A 19,687-nucleotide genomic window follows, 5' to 3' on the forward strand; every position below is an offset into this window, starting at 1 on the left:
GCTGTTGCTGCCGCTGTCGCCTCAATCGTGACAAGCTTCTTCACAAACTCTGCTGTTGCTTCCCGTACATCCTTTGGGAGTTTTTAAGTCATTTGTAGCCAGTCAGGTTTACTTCGTCAGGATTTCTATTGTTGCTTTTTATGATGCCAAACTGATTCCTATTTGCATTTTTGGAAGAACTTCTGAGAACTGATTTACTGCTTTTGTGGGCTTCTTCTATCGCTTATATATTGAACATGTCTGTTTCCATGGAGATGCCACCATGCCGAAATAAAAGCCTTCACTCAGTCAGTAGTGCCACTCCCTATTCCAACTATCCCTCATTTTAATTTCCCTGCCTCTCTGCTGTCTGTTCCAATTTAGTGATGATGTGATCTGAGAACCTTGGTTGGAGAATGTTAGCAGGACAGCTGGGCCAGCTAGACTGGTTATTCTTCATAATTATACGCCTCTAATGACCTCACTGACAGGCTGTGTGAGTGTGTATTGTCGGGTGACCACAAATGTGCACATAGCAACAAAGACGCTGACAAGTGGCTGCAGTTTTTCTCTAAATATTCCTGCATGGTATCTTTAGTCGAAGAGGTGAGATGCTAACACATCGTCTTCACTCAGGCACTGATATAACGTTAATGGGTGCGTAATATGGCTATATTTTGTGTGTGTGCTTGTATGTTGGAGCTCTCATTAGCCCAGGGGGTTTTAGTCAATAGAGGCCAGCACCTTTCCTCCGCTTATTGCCTTCTTCACAGCAACCTGAATCACAAATTAGGACGTGCACATGTGTGTATGTAGGGTGTATGTGTGCATGCGTTGGTGTGTGAAGCCTGTGCAGTAATCCTTGATTTACTACTTGGCCTTCTCTTGCTCTCTGGAATTGTTGCTTCTTTAGAAGACCCTTTTTTTCCCCATTAATTAGTGGAGTGAACCCCCAGAGTTAAACCATTATTTATTCATCATGCCCTCAGTTCGATCTCATCACTGAATAGTGAGTTAATGTGTGTCAGTGTGTGTGCTTGTGTGCTTTTAGGATCAGTGCCAAGAGGATGCATGGTTGACAGTCACACCCCACTAATATAGACACACACACATTTGGGAGCAAGGCAACAGCTTCAGAGATTTCAGTTCAAACTGCTTGAATAACTTTTCTTCCTCCACCTCTGTGGGGAAAAACACCTACACTCTGTCATCTTCATAAAATGACTTTAAAGGATTTGAGACAGCTAGAGAATAGGTGTGGGAGATCAAAAGTGGGCAGCAGAAATGTCTGTGTGCTGAGGTTTCTTACGTGTGTGGAGCAGATACATGTGTGCCATGTGATGGATATTGTTACTTTGCTAATATTTCTGTATGTTCCTAGATTGCACGGATACGGCACCAAATAATAGCACATTACTAAAGATTCACTCTAAAAGACATGGCTTTGCTTGGCCTTGTTTTTCTCAGTTGAGACAGCACTTTAAAGTCAAGATTACAGTTTGTCAGTACCATAGAGAGGAGAAGAAATATGTAAGGGTAAAATTGGTTGTGAAGAGACAGAATAGAGGAGATGATGAAGGGCTGTGGCAGTGTTTCTGAGAGACCTAACTTGCTCTCGGAGTGATTTTTCCCTTTGATATATTTTCCCCTCTGCAGTCACGTCAACACGACATGAACAGTCGACCTCTGGCATTAGCACTCTGTGGGGATGTTTCTCTCCAAAAGTGTTGGGTTATATTTAGAATCTATAAGCTATACCAATTTTTTGGGGGAAAAATGTTTTAGCTCCTCAAAATGTTGTGATAGGATATTCTTTCAAATGAATGCATCACATCACATATAAACACTGTCCAGTCTGAATGATAATCGAACAATGGTTCACTGGCAAAGAACAAATGTGTTGTTGAAACAGGAAAGGAGACATAAAGATCACTTTGAGACAGTGGGACTTGAATCCAGGTTAAGAAGCTTGACTGAAACTATGTAAATCTCTATAGAGCACACCAACATTTCTTCAAACTTTTGCTTGCTTGCTTATCTTACACTGTCTAAAAACTTCGAAAAACACTTCTATGTGTCACCTTTCTACTGTTTTTATGTCCTTACTGTGGGTGGAATGGTTCACAAAATCCACAGTTTTCGGTTCAGTTGGGTTTACGTTGTTGAGGTTTTTCCTACTTTTAACACTCTGGAAATACTATAGATCAGCATAAAATATATAGCCTAATTATCCAACATTTACCATATTTAAGAATCAAAAATTGAAAATCCAGTGTTTCCCCTACCATTATATTAGAAGGTCAAGTCAATACATGTGTGCACACACAGGTCAAGACACATCCACACACCATTTGACAAATTTTCACTTGTAGAATGACTGGATGACATGCTGGATCTGATCAAGTTACACTCGACCCTGTATAAAACAATGAACAACAGCAACAGGGTTAAAACTGGCATTACAGAGGCCAGACAGGATGGCTGTCATTTAAACTGCTGTCACTGCTGAACTATATTGACTAAGCTAAGCTAAGCTTAGCTACGCAAGCTAATGGTACTGATTCCAGTGTTTTAATTGTCAGCTTTTGGCAAAAAAAGACTTGGAAAGTCACCTTTTTACAAGAAAGTCATTAAGTTGGCAACACTTTTGTTCGTGCCAGTGGAAAAAAATGCCTCCCTGCATTACTTGATGCGCATGTCCTGAACCGAACAACACAGTCACCCCTGAACCATGGCATGTGTAAGTTATAAAAAAAATCACTAAAAAACACTAACCAGGCAATTATCATTAGTTGGAGTTGTGTTTGTGTCCAAATGCCCTTTAGGACGTATTGTTCTGCAAGATATTCAGGTTTTAGTGTAAATTGTTTATTTTGAGTCTAAAGTAGTGCCATTGTTTTGTTTGTGGTCAGCTGTTTGCACATGGCTTCAGATTGGGATTGAGCCATGGATTTGAGCCACTGTCATTCACTTCCCTGACTCACAACTTTATGTCTAACCCCTGCTAACCTCAGTACCTTTGGCCCTGCTACACTGCAAGTGATAAGGACATTGTGTTTTTTCCCTGAAAATCAGTGCTCAGGATCCAGAAGGCTGGATTTGTGGAGCATGAAATAGTCTGTATGTGGCAGGAGGTGGTGGCAAGGTGGGGTTACACGAGGAGAATGCTGTAGCTAGAGGCGCCATCTACAGAGAAAATGGAGCATTTGTACATCATCTCCAACTAGCCAGAGGGAGAGAGTATATGCAGGTTGGAACCAAGAGTATAACCAGATGTCAGCTGAAGATGAGAGCAGTTGATTTTTTTTATCCTCTTAATTAAAGGCAGCGTTGCATTTGTCAGGACTGTAGGGAACAGATGCATGTAAGAGAGACAAAGAAGAACATGCCGTGAGTGACTGACAAGCTTTTAAGCAGGAACAGGAAATATCTCAAAACAGCCTAGTGAAGCATGAAGAGCTCTGCAGTCAGAAGATGGATAAAAGGGGAAAAGATGGTCAAAAAGAAGCAAGGATGGTAAGACAGCTTTTGAAAAACTACAGTTAAAAGTGAACTGGTTTCTACATCATAAACAAATTACGGTGCATTTTTGTAGTGATTGCAAAATAATGATTTCTCATGCTCCTTAATGAATGGATTTTCTAAATACTCACTGGGCTTAGATGCACAAGTGTACTTTATATATATATAAGGCTTTGTTAAAAAGTGGTTAAATGACACCACGACATTGCCTTGGACATCAGACTTATCATGAAACTGGTCACACTAGGTGGAAGGGTGCTAAGTGGTGATGATGCTAAAGTCATGTTATAGTATGATTTTAGCATTTTATCTCTAGTGATTGTATTGATTCTTCCAAAATCATAAAAGCCGATTATGTAACTACATCCTCTTGCTGAACAAAATGTAGTCGGCAATAACTTATGTTAAAGGAACTGCAGTGACGCTAGTTTCCCCATATAAAAAATTCAATCAACTCTGACACTTCGTTATTCACTTTTCCACTTATAAGTCCACGGCCCTCTTTCAGACATCTGCCAAAAATGTAACAAGTAATATATACACTAACTCACAAGCCTCATTCACACCGAGGATGCCCTCATTATGACACCTTTGCTTGTTCACACTAAACCAAAACAGTCAACGAAATTTTGCCCCAGTTTCTGCTTCCAGAACTACAGTCAGGTGCACAAGCTTATCTCTGTTGCTTGCAAGCACACAAGGATGACTTTGTTGCCTGAATTAGAAAGAATTCACATGCGCAGCAACTCCCACTCGCTCACACATGCAATAGGGTAACTTGTGGGCAACGATGAGTCGGCTGTGCACACAAAAATAAATCTGTCACTAATAAGATTATTGGGGTGCTTTCACTTTTTTGTAAAACACAATGCACAGACTTGTGAGTTTTAATCGTCATCAGATTTAAAAGACCAAATCTATCAACTTATAAGTGTAACAACAATTGTTTTCAGATGTTGGTAGTTCATTCAGCTGATATGTGCTGAATACTGTTTCCACTGTGTTGATCTTACTTTAGTTTTGTAGCTACAGTGCAGTGTGGCCCCCGTGGAGCAAACACCACTTTCCCTCAGCAAAACAATAAATGCATGCCACAGATCAGTAACAAACACTGTTTGGTGAGGTATGATACTGAGTGGAATAAAAATTACACGTAATTGTTTCAACAAAGATATCTCTACTTGATTCCCCTCAAACAAACAACCTAAAACGTTTAGTGCTAAAATTAGATCAGATGAAATGCTGTACAGACAAGCGAAAGTAATAGGCTGGGTTGGGACAGACTTCTGATGGGAGTTGCTTACTGATAAAACAGTGCACCTTCTTTTGGGAGATCCGTCTGTTTGTCTCTCTGTCCGTCTTCCGGGGGTTCTCTGGTGAGATTAATGCCTTACCGTCAAATCCTAGACTCCCTCCTGTCAAACACACGCTCCCAAGCCTATTTATAACCAGACGCCCACTCACAAACACTAATGAGTCTCTGGGTGACAAATGGATTTGGAGGACACCTTACCCACCCCGGCTTCTCCTCTCTGCTCCCTCTTTGCCCATCTCTCATCCAGCCCCAGTCCCTGCCTCTTACTTCCTTAATTTTTTTTTCTGTCGTTCATGCTGTTTCTAACCACACCTCACTCTGGCCCACTTCTGTCCACTCTTCCACTACTTTTCACCTGGTTTTCAATGCTTACCTAAAACCGTGAATTTCTCTCCTCTTCAGTGTCCTCCTACTGCCAGCCTCTATATTCCCATTTTCATCTATGGCTCTCTTAAGTTTCATCCACCCCTATACTTTGCTGCTCTGACTATCTGTAGCTGCCTTTGTCTCTGTCTCTCACCTAGTTGTGAGTCACTGCCAGTGCTTACTGGATTAGCCATGGGCTTCTCTGCCAAGTGTTCTGAGGCTTTAGGGCAGAACATTTAACAATTGTCAGATTCAAGCTTCATTCAGCCAGCAGGTGGCAAAAGGAAAGGGGAGGAACAATCACTAGAGACATTTCTTGATGTCTTTATTTATGGTATATGCTGCTGTATTCTCATTTATAGAGCTCATCCCCACAGGAGCCTCACTTTAGCTTGAAGGACACGATAGCCGGTCTATGCATGTTCCTGTCCAGAGAGGCAGCTTTCCCGTGGGTGTGATTGGCAGCATGAGGCCTGAAGATTGAAGGAGAACATTCAGATTGCCCTTAGGACTTATCATAAATGCCACTTTAACTTGACTAAATGTTACTTGGTGCTCTAGAGTTTTGGAGACTTTGAATTTTTAGCACATTTGCGTCAAAGCCCTGCAGCTATTGATCCCATCATGCAGCATGGTATGTGACTGTAAAAATACAACAAAGTATGCTGTGAGGAAGATTCTGGGTCACACCGTTTCAATAGTATATTAGTAATCACATCATTGCATTATTAAGAACATTAAATCTGTCTTATTGTAAAGTTTAATCTACGGTACCAATGTAAAAAATGAAAGTTTGTGGTAAAACTAGAGCCTGACAGATTTGTCTATAAGCTATAAGTGGTTAGACAGTCTTTAGACAGAGTAGAGCCCAGACAGACAGTTAAAAACAAACTCAGGTAACCCAGTGTTACAGCTTTAGTCATGTGGGTTTCACACAGATCCATCCATTGAGGTCCTCACCCACATATAAATCTGTATTTCCCACTAAACAGTTAAAACTGCTGAAGCTGCTTCGAGGAGCAGTTTGTAACATTAAATACACTAAATTTGTTATTTCTGAAAAAGATAGCAAGGTTAAGCAAAGTTAAAAAAAGTAAAGACTTATGTTTGAAGTCCTCTCTTTGGCTGCTCCAGGTGAGGTGTTGGCAGCAATAATCCTTGTTCTGCTGCTGTAAGCTATTTGGGAGTGATATGAGAGGAGAATATCAGCTCTTTTTCTCTAATTTAGCAAATTTTACAGGGAAAAAGATTTCTTTTGGAAACACCAACAGGATTCTATTTCATCCCAACAGATTCATTTTTCATTGAACTGGTCCATGCCTGACCTGTTGTTTGTACCTCTTCTCTGTGGGTGGAACAGAGTTGTATGCCTGTTTGGTTGTTGTTTATAACACCAGGCCTGTCAGGGGGTTGTCTTTGCTGTTTTTGTTGTTGCAGTGGGCGCTGTGTTGTGTTGGCTGTGACAGCTTGTTAACGTCTAACTCGTCATCTCCTCCTCCTCTTTCGTGCCAACTGGCTGCGCTTCCTTGCTCACCTACAGTACATCACAACAGAACCCCACGCATCCATCGTGCTGTCCCGCCCCTTCATCCTTTTTCACACCGACCCAAATGAGATGCTTGAAACACATACGGCACCAGTGGAGACAAGAGATAGGGGAGGAAAGAGATATGGAAGGATGTAGAAGAATCATTTGTGGATTTAAACAGCTAGAGAATGAGCCAATACTCCTGATAAATGCGCACAAAGATCAATGGACGTGTGATGAATGGAGAAACACACACAGGATGCAGCATACATTACTGCATGGCCATTATCTGTGTCTAGTGGACTAATGTGATGCATAGGACAGCCATTCAGTGATACACCGACAAGATGAATAAGCAAAAAGCACAAATGGAACCTATTTGTTTAAGTCAGGTATGGTCAAGGTAACTCAATCCTACAATGTTCCAAAAACAGTGACAGAGTGACAATAATGGTGCAGTATGCAGAAGGCCATTACCATAGTAAGTCGAACAGAAGAAAAAGATGAAATTATTTATTGCATGAAATGTCTTTTAGATGTCCTTTAAGTAAGCCGCTGTGGAACCTTGGAGCAACAAAACACTTGAAGTACTTGACTTGAAATCGAGCTGAGCCTTTTGAAGCTTTTCTATGAAAAAATAAAGCACTTGAACTTGACTTATGTCCCTCTGCAGGTAAAAGCTAAACAAAAGAGCCTTTCATTCAGTTTCATTAATTCAGCAATATAAAAAAATGAATATTCATACGAATATGCCTAAATATAATCAAGTGAAATCTTATTTTCTCCCTCAAGCAGTCCACTAAATTGGTCTGTTTCAGAAGGCATGGAGCAACTTCTGACTCTTCAGAGGCCGGCGTGTTTGGTGTGCTTGGAGTGTCAGGTTGTGGCATTTTGCCGCTCTGTCTTTTGTGATGGATGCAAACAGGCAGGCAGCAGAGGATGACGGGGAGGATGTGGAGCTGTTGTTTTGCAGGGTTGAGTCAAGCTCCTCTGCAGCCCACTTTGTGCTATCCTCTAGGGACTGGTGAAACAAGCAATTACTCTAACACCCCACTAGGGACTGCTGTGTGCCGTTCATCCTCCACCTCATACTGGAATCAAAACAGAACCTATTCTAAACAGGCTGAAATGCTAGAAATGGGAAATCTTCTCTGATCTTTTTCACAGTTTCTTACATTACTTCAAACACGCACGTCTTTGTATTTGTGACACTGTGTGTATTTTCTGGCCTGCAAAAGGAAATGAGTTGAAAACAGAATTTGAAGATGAAAGAGGAGAGTTTAATTTTCTGTTTACATCACAGCCTCCTACAGTAAAAGCCATTTTCCAATAGCAATGCAGCTGTCGGAAAAATCCACCTCCTGCCTCCTCTGATTTTCCATTTTTCTTCTCTGCATCCACTTGATGCTGAGCTATTTGTACTATGACACATGATGATCAGCATCACAACACAGATCTGTGTGCCATGTTGTCTTGACAACTTGTAATCTCCGCTGCCCTGCTCGTGCCACATCTGTCACTGGCTGTGTCTCTCACCATAATGCTTGTGCAACCTTTAACTGTATGCTTGTCAGACAAATATGTGCACATGTATGAGTGGGGGCTAGCTAACCACAGACAGTTTTGTGCAACAGCTGATCTGTTGCCAAGGCAACCCATCTGCAGTGACAGCCACTGTCACATTCATCTCAGCTAATGACTGGTTGTTTTGATTGATCCTTTTTATTTCTTTTCAGTTTCTTGGCGGTAATTTTTTTTTTTGCCTCCTGCCTCTCTTATTAAAAAAAATATACTGGCAGTAGCATTCCAATTAAACTGTCAGGATCATTCCAGTCAAGGAAGAAAATTACTCCTGTTATTCTTGTGATTGAAGAAAATCAGCACTTCTGTGACTATTCATGTACACCCCTACAGGTAGAAAGCATGAAACACTAATCACACGAACCCACCTTCTGTCTCAGAGCCAAAAACATTGCACTGATGAGGATGACTGCCAAAAGGGGAGGTGGAAATGTAATGTGTTGCATTGAGCGTGTTCTGAGGCTGTTAGGCCACCTGTTGTTTCATCTTTGGCCTTGTTTCCTGCATCTCAAATAGTGCTACACAGGGCATTTAGCCCCTTTGTGTTGTGTACTGCTACAAAATGGGTCATCTGTGACTACCATACGACAGACTTTTTTTTAAAAAGCTGATATCAGATGTAGTGTTTATATTTAGTATCAAATCAAGCACAAAGAGGTTTGCAAATGATACTACTGCTGAGTGATATGCAGCCAAATATTGTGCCAGGCATGCTTTTGTCTCTGCACCAGATGAACTCTAATCTAATTTTTCTCACTTTCACATTTGCTTGTGTTTGACTCGTGGAGGTGAATAGATTCTGTCTAACATTCCCCCTTGTTTTTGGGCACCTCTCCATCGCTCCTGCCTGCATCTGTTCTGGTAAATCATTTAATCAGCTAGTGTAAGTGATGAATAAATTTCAGTATGTAATGTAATTCACCACTTTGATTGATAACCCATGACCAGAGCTTAACTAATCTGACAACAGATGTGTTCCTGTGGGAGATTGCTCGTTAGGTCAGCCTGTTGGCTATGTCTGGAATGAGAATGGCAGCGTGCTAATACTACTGCTTGGCAGCAGGTCTGCTGGGAGTGGTATAACGACAAACTGCATGTCAGAGCCAGCTCAGTAATCCTGCTTTATAAAAGAAGTAACCTTGCCAGAGCTCCACCACCACCACCACCACCAGTTTCAGCAGCAGCAACTGAGAGCCCTTCATTCAACCAACAGTGATGACAAGATTTAGTGTAAATTACATGAGCATTAGGCACTGTAGCACAAAGCAGGTTTTGGCTTTCACTGAAATGATCTTAGAGTAATAATAATCTTGTTAACAAAAACAAAAACCAGTATGCTATTTTGCATAATTTGCATCACCTTTCCATCTTGTTTCTGTGGTTTGTCTCTTTGCCAGTGAAATGTAATTTAATAGGAGTTTATTTGATAGAATCAATTTGATAAATAATTTATTATTGTCAAAATTGACTAAGGTCTATAGTGTTGGCAGTCTGCCTCTGAGATCACTGTCAGTATTGTTTTGCCTCACAGATATGACAAAGTCACAGTTCAGCTGTGATTGCATGAGTTATTTTAGCTCAAACGTAGAACATAAATTGTTTTGTCTGTGTCATGTTTAATGTCTCTTTTTTACAGCGCTTGATCCTTAATGTGTTTCATCTATTATCCATCCTGTCTGATCACTGCAGCAGTGAGAAGTAAGAAAGAAAACTCTTTCATATTTACATGCTGTATCCAAGCATTTCTTTCTGTATTATTTCACCGCTCGTCTCCCCACGGGAGCATTTTAGAACTTGAAAGATGTTTCCTGCAGCTTCTTTAAAGAGCATTTCAATCTCTCACTCTCTTACATTCAGTTTGACACTTCTGGTTTCCTACACTGTGTTGACATGCCTGCAGAAGGATGTTTTGCAATAAGGCTGATACTGTCAGCAGGCAAGCCTCTGGAGGAGAGAAACAAAAGTGTTTGAATCTGTCCAGAGCAAACTTTATGAACTTCCTCTCAGTACAGTCAAAGAAAAAAAATCCTTTGCTTACTTAAAGCTACGTGAAATGGATAGTAGACTTAAGACTTTGTTTATATTGACGGTATAAGAAGCAAGGAAGGCCACCGACGTCATTGGTGAAGGAAATAAAGATGTTATTTGCGAATTAGTATTAGTATTATTACAAGAAATAATAGGAAACTGCAGAAAAGACAAGACAATGCTTCATATAAACACAGTATGTTTTCATGACTGTTCATCCATCTTGGCTGAGGTAGTGGGTGGCCTTTAGAGACTACAAACAAGCTGTATTTAATTTCACTTGCCTCAGAGAATCTGGCTCTCCTTTATTGTGTTTTATGATTGAAATCAAAACTGATGCAGAACACACATGCACTGGTAACAGCTTGGTCTCTAAGCTATCTGGTTGTACCCCATGCAGAGATGTGGTACATGCTAGTAACCTTGCTGCTCCTCCTCTGTGTTTCTTGATGCTTCTCACTCCTGTAAACAGACTTTGATATGAGATGCAGGTGGGGCTCCCATATGAAGTTGATTTGTTGGGTGATGTTTGGCAACTGTTTAAACTCTTTATGGCATATAGTAGTCTACATTTTACATTTAGGACAAAGGGACAGACATTTTGTGGTTAAAAAAGCCGTTTTTAGATAACTCAAGAAGGCAAACTCTTTTTGTCCTCTAGGTTTTTTTCATACAATACCCCTGCTTTCTAATGAATATGTAGACACTCTGTGTATCAGCTCTGATAGTGAAGGCTTCTTAAATCTTCCTTTTATATCCTCTGATTTTCTTTGCTGCTTAAAACACTCAAATCGTACCCCATCAGTCACATTTTAGTTTGCAATTTATGCATTGGCATGCCTCTGGATGTCTGGCTGGCTTTGTGTGCCGTTATTCTTGTGCTCTGCTGTTAATAAAATGGAGCCTATGAGACAGATAATGACCTATTAGACCTAAGCAATTTAGAATGGAGGCCTTGGCATCTGCCACAGGAGTTCCTTTATTTCCAATGACCTCTACTATTTATATTTATTATGCTATGCTGGATGAAGGGATAGCTGACAGCTTCTGATTGGATCAGTGTTTCCTTCCACCTGCCTCATCCAGAGCTAGCCTGTTTGCATTATAAACAGTCACGTTCAGCCCCTCAGGAAAGTCTGGTGTTTCCATCCTTGGCCTGCCTTTGACCCTTTTCTCTGCAAGCACATTAACTGTTATCCCATCTACATGAATTATTCCAATATAATAAATTGCTCATTCTTTGGTGTTTTCTGGTCAGAAATAATATTTTCAAATATTCAAACAGGGCACTATAAGTCTCCTTATTTTATTTACCAACCTGTATTTAATATTTAAACATGCAGTGCAGTTGTTGGTTGTCAAAACATGAAAAGCCAGTTGGATCGTACCACAGGTGAGGCTGTTCCCCAACTTCACAGGATTTGTTCTGCTGCTGCTTTCATCACTTCGCTCAGTGGTGCACCACATGTTGCTGGTCTGCTGTATCAATTGAAACTAACTTCAAAGTATAGTGGTCACCATTTTTATAGTGAGAAAGTATTTACAGGTATTTATGCATTTCCTGGCTTTCTTTGTGGTAATATATTGTTAGTTTTTGTGTGAATATTTTGGAGGGATGTCTGTTAGCAGATGGTGAAATAAGGTAGAGATAAGTAAATGCAGCATCTAATCCTTAAATGCACAGTTCTACAGTTAGGCTCTGCATACAGAAGGTCTACTGTGGTTACTGCAATGACACACACACAATGAACACACCACATACTGCTCTGTTACTGACACTGTACTCTGACCTGTATATGGGGAGAATCAGGCAGGAAGAGGCATTTCTAGCAGGGATTAATAAAGGAATAAGATCAGCAATAATAATAATCAATGGTCATTTATAGTGTCTACTGCATAATTTAACAAGGTATCTGAACCTTCCACTTCCAGTTTGTGCGAGGCTATACAATACATGTATGAATGTGTGTGGTTGATTAAAACTGGACCCAGCTTAGTACATTAACCTGTAAGGCAGTTACAGGTGGAGATTATGGCGCAGGCACCTCTGCCATTCATACTGCCTGTTTTTCTAACTTTAGTCTGCATTTTTAGCTGACTCTCATTTCTAGAGCATTGAGTAAAAACACTGCCAAGTATGACTGACTAAAATGTGTAAAGTATTGTTGTATGTAATTTCTGTTAGATTAGGTGGCTAGCATTAGATTTGGTATAGTTGCAGTAGTGCATTTTATACTCGTTATAATTGTTCCCAACTATCCTTCCATCTCTTATTGCGTTTAGTCCCAGGTTGATCATTTTGCACTTACAATGCTGCAGCTGTTACTGATGATATTTTAGGATATTTAACCCTAGTTGAAAGTGGAACATCCTGTTTGTTATCCAGTCTTTTTGGGTCTAAATGATTCATAAAAGCACACAAAGTTGTAATTGGAACAAAACTAAGTGAAAACATGAACAAAATGTGCCGTTTGTGTGGAATTTCTTCACTTGTGAAACAACAGGCAGCAGTCATCCTGTCCAGAAGTGATAGACAGGGTTGTTACAGCAGTAACCGGCAGTTTTCTCTAGTTCCACTCATACTAGTAATCATGTCACTTGCTGTGACTGTTTGATCCTGTCAGTGTGAAGTGAGTTTCATGTTCTGGTTAGCCGATACCCGTGACTATAAGCAGTGCTGTGTCCTGTAGTGAAATCCACAAGCCTTTTTTGGAGGACATATACCTGTTTAAAACATCTCCCCACAGTCCACAAACATCTGGTTTACTATTTGCAGTGTCTTCTCTCAACTCTGTCATTTCTACCTGGCCCCATCGAAGTTAACAGCGACCTCAGTTTGAGCAACACTGGCATAATGAGGTGTGGTTGCAGTATCTTCTTCACATCCAGTGGCAATAGGATGCTGACTGACCTGGTTCAACAATGGGCTGTAATTAAGAGGCTTTCCTCTCACCTGCTGCTGGACTATTATCCCAGAAAAAGACAGGCTGCTTTTACCAGGATGACAAGTGAAACAAAGAGGTGCATTATGCTTGCTACCTCCACTTGCCTCTCTTCGTTTTCTGCCTGTCTCTGTCACAGTCGCATGCATTTATCCTTCAGCTGAGTACACACACACACGTTTTTCAGCTACAGCTACGGCCCTGGAGATGTTTCAGCAGAGCCATAGCACGCTCTAATTGTCTAAGTGTGTGTGCCTTTGTGTGTTAACAGGTGCTTTGCTGGATCCGCATTACTGCTGCGATTTTAACTTGGCTGCCTGCACAGTATTCCCAAGTGTTGCCCTGGGAAACAAAGTAAAGGAGGTGGCAGGGATTGTGGGTGGGACATAGAGACAAATAAAAATGCAGAGCAATAGGTGAAAAGATCGGTGCGTCACTTTTTATTGTATGTGTTTTAATGATCAACAGGGCGTTCCCGTCACTGTGCGGTGCCACAGATTGCAGTTGACTGTGTCAGTTTTACGTAAAGCTACCTGAAGGCTTATGATCATCTTGGCCTGTTATTACGTCCAGCAGAACAGACACACAGGCTGACCTTTTCCTGATGGCTTGCTCCTGCTGCCCAGCTGTCAATTTCATCCCTTTTAACTCTTCTCTTCTCACCCAGTAGTGCCTCTAAGCGTTCAGAGATTACTTTAATGGAGAGAGAACAGTAAAGTGCACATGCCTGCTGGGTTATGTTTTTTTTTTCTACCTGGAGCTTCATCACTTTAAGTGTGAAGATAAGAGAGATTGCAGCTAAAGTTCCTCCTCAAAGTCATATTCAATGAAATCCAAATGTCTGCCTTAATTTATCCGTTGGAGTAAATTTCAAGGTGTATGAGAGCTTAGAGTCGGCAAGGCTAGATTCTCTTGTTCATTTTAGAAGATTAGTAATTATATGGCAGGAAAATGATAGTAGCAGGCTCACTGGAAGGGCTGGAATTTGAAGATGTTTAGGCATCCTGAGAAGGCTCTTCCAGAGCATCATTTGTGTAGTTCATTCACAGTTTATTTCAGCCAAAGGTAACACTTCTGGATAGGATACGTTAAGGTCTTTGTCGGGCCCATGATACAACAACATACACAGGACACCATAGACCCCTTCCAGAATTGAGACAATGGTCTGGAGTCAACAACCTGGTTTCAGAGTGTTAACTTCTCAAGATTTGTATATTGAGATCTTGAAATCTTTGTATGGCCACTGATGATACCACTTACAGCTGTCTTCCTAATACTTGTGGAGCAGCAGCCCCTTCTTGAGTTGTATCCTGCAGGGTTTTTCGGCTTGATTAGTGGTTTTTACAAGGTTATATTTAATCTTGACATTCCCCTCTCCTAGTTATTTGTTTTAACTGTTCCCACTGGAGCGTAGGAAGTTACAATTGCCAACAGCTTTAGGCTTGGCTTATTTCCTTTTGCCTGTAGCCCTAATAGACGTGCCGGATTTGCAGTTTGCTGTTTTCACCTACTTTTGCTCAGTTTCCCCTTGTTCTCCTCCAGTTTAATATTCAGCCCGTCTATCTGCCCTGTGCTGTCACAGCCGGCATCCCACAAGGAGCCTTGCCATGCTAGCAGTAAATTAGGCTGTGTATCAGAGGGAAGAGCTGGCCTTGCCATCCCAGCCATCTGCATAACAACAGAGCTTCTGGGGAGGACAATGTCCTATAAAGGAAACTTAAACAAGTAGCCTGTATTTAACATCAACAGAGAATGATAACGATGCTAATTAGAAGGATTCATTCCTAAATTCCACAAAAAGTAAAGCATACAGCTTTGAAACATAATCTCATTGACTATGAAACAATAATACACAATCAGGTGACCTCATGACTAATTAAAGAATCAATATCAAAACATATGTCCTAAACAGTGTTGGAACAGACAAACTGTATGATATGCAAAGGTATTTATTGAGAATATATATAAGATCAGACAAGCCACACATAAATAAGCTCTAAGACACAGATCACAAAAAAATTAAATATAAACAGACATTCCATGCTTATGAAAGATTGTCTTTCTTGTCAGCACTTTTATTAATACACTGTTTGTTTGACAGAATGGTACATTAATTGCTTTCACCTGAAGTGCAGGGAGTTTTTCTAGGTTTTTTGTTTTTTTCTCCAGTTTTAATAGCTCTTTGCTTATGTATTTATATTGGGGCTTCTATTCCCTATTGTATGCCAGTGCAATGTCAACCCTGTTTAAATGTTACAGAGAAGACCTTGTGTGTGCCAGGAGTGCTGGGGTGGACAGCATTCATGTCTGGTGGGAATACAATACTAAATATTTACTGGTTCATATGGACATTAGAGCTTAATTTAACTACTCAATTTATCAGTTAGTTGTTTGCTAGATTAATTGCTAGATGTTTATATTTGAGATTTGATGTCACTTTGCAGACCATAATGATTAATGGAAAAAATAAGCTGCCTATTATTCAATTCAATGCAAAATTTCTGCATGAATTTATGAGGAATTTAACAGCAGTTACAGTGGTATTTTTCAAACTATGTGCCTTTTTATGCAGCGATTTATGTCCCGAATATTTGTGTTATTTAGTTGCCACAAACTGCAGCTGTGTACATGGCAGTCGGTGTAACCTTAAAATATTTGAAGTACCTGTGAAATTAGATTTAGCTATTAAAGAAGCCAGAGCACTGTTTGTTTGCAGCCTGAAGCTTTCTTATCATTTTGTGAGACTTAAAGCCTCTCATACACCCTCCACTCCCTCTTGACCCACTTGTTTAACATCCTCAAAATATAAAGCTGCACCGCCTGCCTCCTCCAAATCCATCAAAGCACATCCAAACCACTTTTCCTGATTCTCCATACCATAGATGAGGAGTAGCAACTTTCTTAAAGTTGAAAACACAGTTCAGCGGGTGGTTATATATATGTATATACAAAAAAAAGAAAAGAAAAACACATTTTCCCTTTGGAAGTGCATGTGGTCCATGCAGGTTTTGGCAGCAGTGATACTGAATAATATTATTATGTCTGTGTCTCTCTTGATAGTTGTTGTGGGTGGGTTGGCAAATACCTCATGTCACAAACTGAAATTCCCTACGTATAAAAATAACCCACTGAAGGCGGTGGAAACTCAAAAAGTGAAAAGTTGAGAATGTGACTCAGTGAAGACACTAAGAAATTAGAAAGCAAAAACATAGAGGACAATGAACAACAACGATGTAATGTCTTTTTTATGTGAATCATCAATTTGTCAACCAACCTTCACAGAGAAAGATCAAATGGAGTTGGACTGACTTAATCAGTCTATATGTGTTATTCTTTTTTTCTTCATAGTGTCTTTTTCGATGGGAAGCTAATTTCTCCTCCCCTGTTGTCTTGTCTTATCTCTCAGTGCCACTGCAGCAGGCTCTTTTTATTTAGGCAGGTTAATGTTCTTGACTGTGCCCTCTATCTTTGCAATGCAGCCCAGGCTTCACTGGCTGGGCTCACAGATCTTATCAGTTCTAAGTGCAGGCTCCCATTGTCATTCAACTCTTTGTATTATTTAGCTAACCAACATGTTGCACCTTTTCCTGATTCCTGCAATTCTGCCCACTGCAGACCCAGACACAGACATTGCTTTCATGTGATAAAATATTCACCAGAAACCCACCCCATCAGCGCTCTTTTATGTATGTTTAAATGATGCTGCCATTGCGTGGGTTTTCACAGATTGTTTTGGTTGTCAGGGTTATTGTCTGCCAGCTTATGTGGAAATATATTGGCTGTGAATGACGAAAGTACAGATGAATAACCTGTTTCCATTTTCTTTTCTTTCTCTGCTGCCCACACAACTTTTTCTTCCACTGAGATGAGGGCTTTAGTGCTGCTTTGCAAAATATGTTTACATGTTGCAGTTTGGAAAGTTTTTGGGTTGAATTCCAACCAACAAATAGACAAAAACATAACGTTCACTCAGTTTGGCAGCGTTTGGAACATTAAGGTTTGTCATATCAACTTCTTTGACATAGACAAGATTTATTTTTTGTGCCCATATTGCCCAGTTCGCTTGTAGCTTTATGTTTGTTTATAGGCAGCATAGCCTACTCAGCTTTTCACTGTCATTGTGGGTTCTCAGTCACAATAATAAGCCATGCTATAGGCTCAGCTTTGCCAGCTATTGTAATGGGGCCCTTGAGTCAGGTCCTTGTTAGTTGATGCACAATAAGCTCCAGCCTAATGAAGTGTAAACCGGAGATCTGGGAGGCTGAGAGGGGGTCTGATGAATATGGCCAGCGGCCTTCGTGTGCTGTGGAAAGCTCAATGCTAATGCCATTAGCTGGAAGGTCAGTTCATTTCACCTCTGTTCAGTTTATCAGCACTTCATAATGTGGGGAGTGTAAGGGCAGGGTGTTGAAAAGGCCGATCTCACTTAAGTGTGCGCTGGGTGTAAGTGAGAAACTGGTTCACAAACAGGCCTGCAGTTTGATTGCAGCTGCTTCAGAACAATCACAGACCTTCTGCCCAAACAGAATACCTATGTGTTAAGGTCTATCCCTTGGAGAACGCTGCAGCCTCCATCTGGCCAGCTTCCTTTGTGTTTCTGCATTCATTAACAGTCCATTTGTTGCTTCTGCCCTGAGGATCCTCCCTCTGCTTTTCACTGGCTCAGCTTCTCCTAATGCTGCTGATGAGTCTTTAATGTACAGATGGTAGCACGTTTTTATACTTTTATCACCTACTTAAAGTCTGAACTTCATATATTGAGTTTAACTGTAATTCAGTGTGAGAATCAACTATTTCTGTGTAAAAATGCATAATGATAGTCATTCACCGTATTGGGAGACACTTAACATTCATAGCAAACCATTTGCCCATATGTCCAGCCTTATGAATACATTATAATGCATATATAATGCATTAACTGATTGTAATTCAGAGAAAGTGCTATCGTTAGCTCGATAGCTCTTTTCTGATGGTCATGTGACAGTGTCCTGGTGTGTTTGCTTGCATATCTGTGCACAAACACAAATTAACCCTTGGCATGTTTCTCTTCTAGCCAACGCCGGGGCCTGTTTTCCTAAGCAAGGTAATTCACCGGGCGAATGGCACCTTAAATTCATTCATTATTTCAGTCACTTTTTTTTTTCGTGTGTGTGTGCGTGTGTAACCATACTGTCTCTTTCTGGCTGTCTCTTTGTCTTCCTGTGTGCCTTCTACCTCGGGCTGTGTTGTCTGCCAGTTTAGAGCGCTGATAAAAGGGCAAGGTCTGTCACAGTGATGTGCCTTCTCTAAAATGGACAGCAGGATCAGTAACTTTCAGCCAAGACAGTGGGAATATGCAGAGAGTGTCAGAGGGGGTGTCGAGGGACGGAGGGAAAGCTCAGACAGACAGGAGTTGGTGAGGAAGAACACTGGCAGAAATGAAAGAAGTGTTACTCCATGTTCCCACTTGACTTTCAATCACCTCAATTTTTAGAGTTTTGTTTCGCCCTGTTTTCCCAAGAAAACAATGAAAGCCACTTAAGATGACAAGCAGGTATATCACAGTGGAATATCCAGCAAAACAAATTCAGCTTGAGCCTCTCCCTTTGATCTATTGCAGAAGCATTTTACTTTTCTCATTTTTCTTCCCTTCAGAACTTGAAATCAATAATTCTGCAAGGAACCGCTCCGTCCTGGTGGCAAATAGTCTAACATCCCATCCCATTTCTTTCTCTCTCTCCCTCTCTCTCTCTCTCTCCTGTCCCCTCTGCTTTATTTTTTCCACTCTCCTTCTCTCTGCTTCATTTGTTCCCACCTATGTGTGCCTGCTGTTTGTATGTACGACTTCACCCTGAAATCTTTCTGCATGCTCGTGTGGGTGGTGATTCACCTCTTTCTTGCACACTTTCTACACTCTCTCCCTTCCTTTATTCCTTCCTTCGTTCTTCCCTTTCCCTACTCTGTCCTCCGTCCCTCAGATCCCGAGCGTGGTGGCAGTCACATGATCTCCTCAGATGACCTGGAGTATCCACGGGAGTACAGGACGCTGGGGAACAGCGGCCGACGCTTCTCCAATGTGGGCCTTGTGCACACGTCGGAGCACCGCCACACTGTCAGTGCCGCCCAGAGCCTGGAGGCCCTGACCAACCTGCACAAGGCTGACATGGAACGCAAGAGGGATGCCTTTATGGACCACCTGAAGAGCAAGTACCAGCAGCAGCAGCAGCAGCAGCAACTCCAGCACTCACACCACAGCCCCCACCACAATCCACCATCGCCCTCACCCTCCCATGCCAGCATGAGGGGTTCATCAGAGCGGTCTGCACGAGAACAGGTAATTTATGCACATTTATTAAGAAATATATTCACAGAAAATGAGAAATATGGGACGCACAAAGTCCCATCAAACAGTCAAATGTGTTAGTTGCAGTTAGAGTAAACGCAGCA

The 19,687-nt window shown here is 41.1% G+C and overlaps 1 protein-coding gene across 1 annotated transcript in view; it reads left to right on the forward strand.

Annotated features, from left to right (window-relative positions):
* The window catches only part of srcin1a (SRC kinase signaling inhibitor 1a), a 65,919-nt gene that overhangs the window by 15,824 nt on the left and 30,408 nt on the right, over nt 1-19,687 (forward strand). The window contains exons 2-3 of the mRNA XM_028412180.1: nt 18,315-18,344; nt 19,219-19,574. Of these exons, the coding sequence (XP_028267981.1) occupies nt 18,315-18,344; nt 19,219-19,574 (386 nt within the window). The remainder of the gene's footprint in view (nt 1-18,314; nt 18,345-19,218; nt 19,575-19,687) is intronic.

This window comes from Parambassis ranga, chromosome 8, assembly GCF_900634625.1.
Source record: "Parambassis ranga chromosome 8, fParRan2.1, whole genome shotgun sequence".
Classification (NCBI taxonomy): domain Eukaryota; kingdom Metazoa; phylum Chordata; class Actinopteri; family Ambassidae; genus Parambassis; species Parambassis ranga.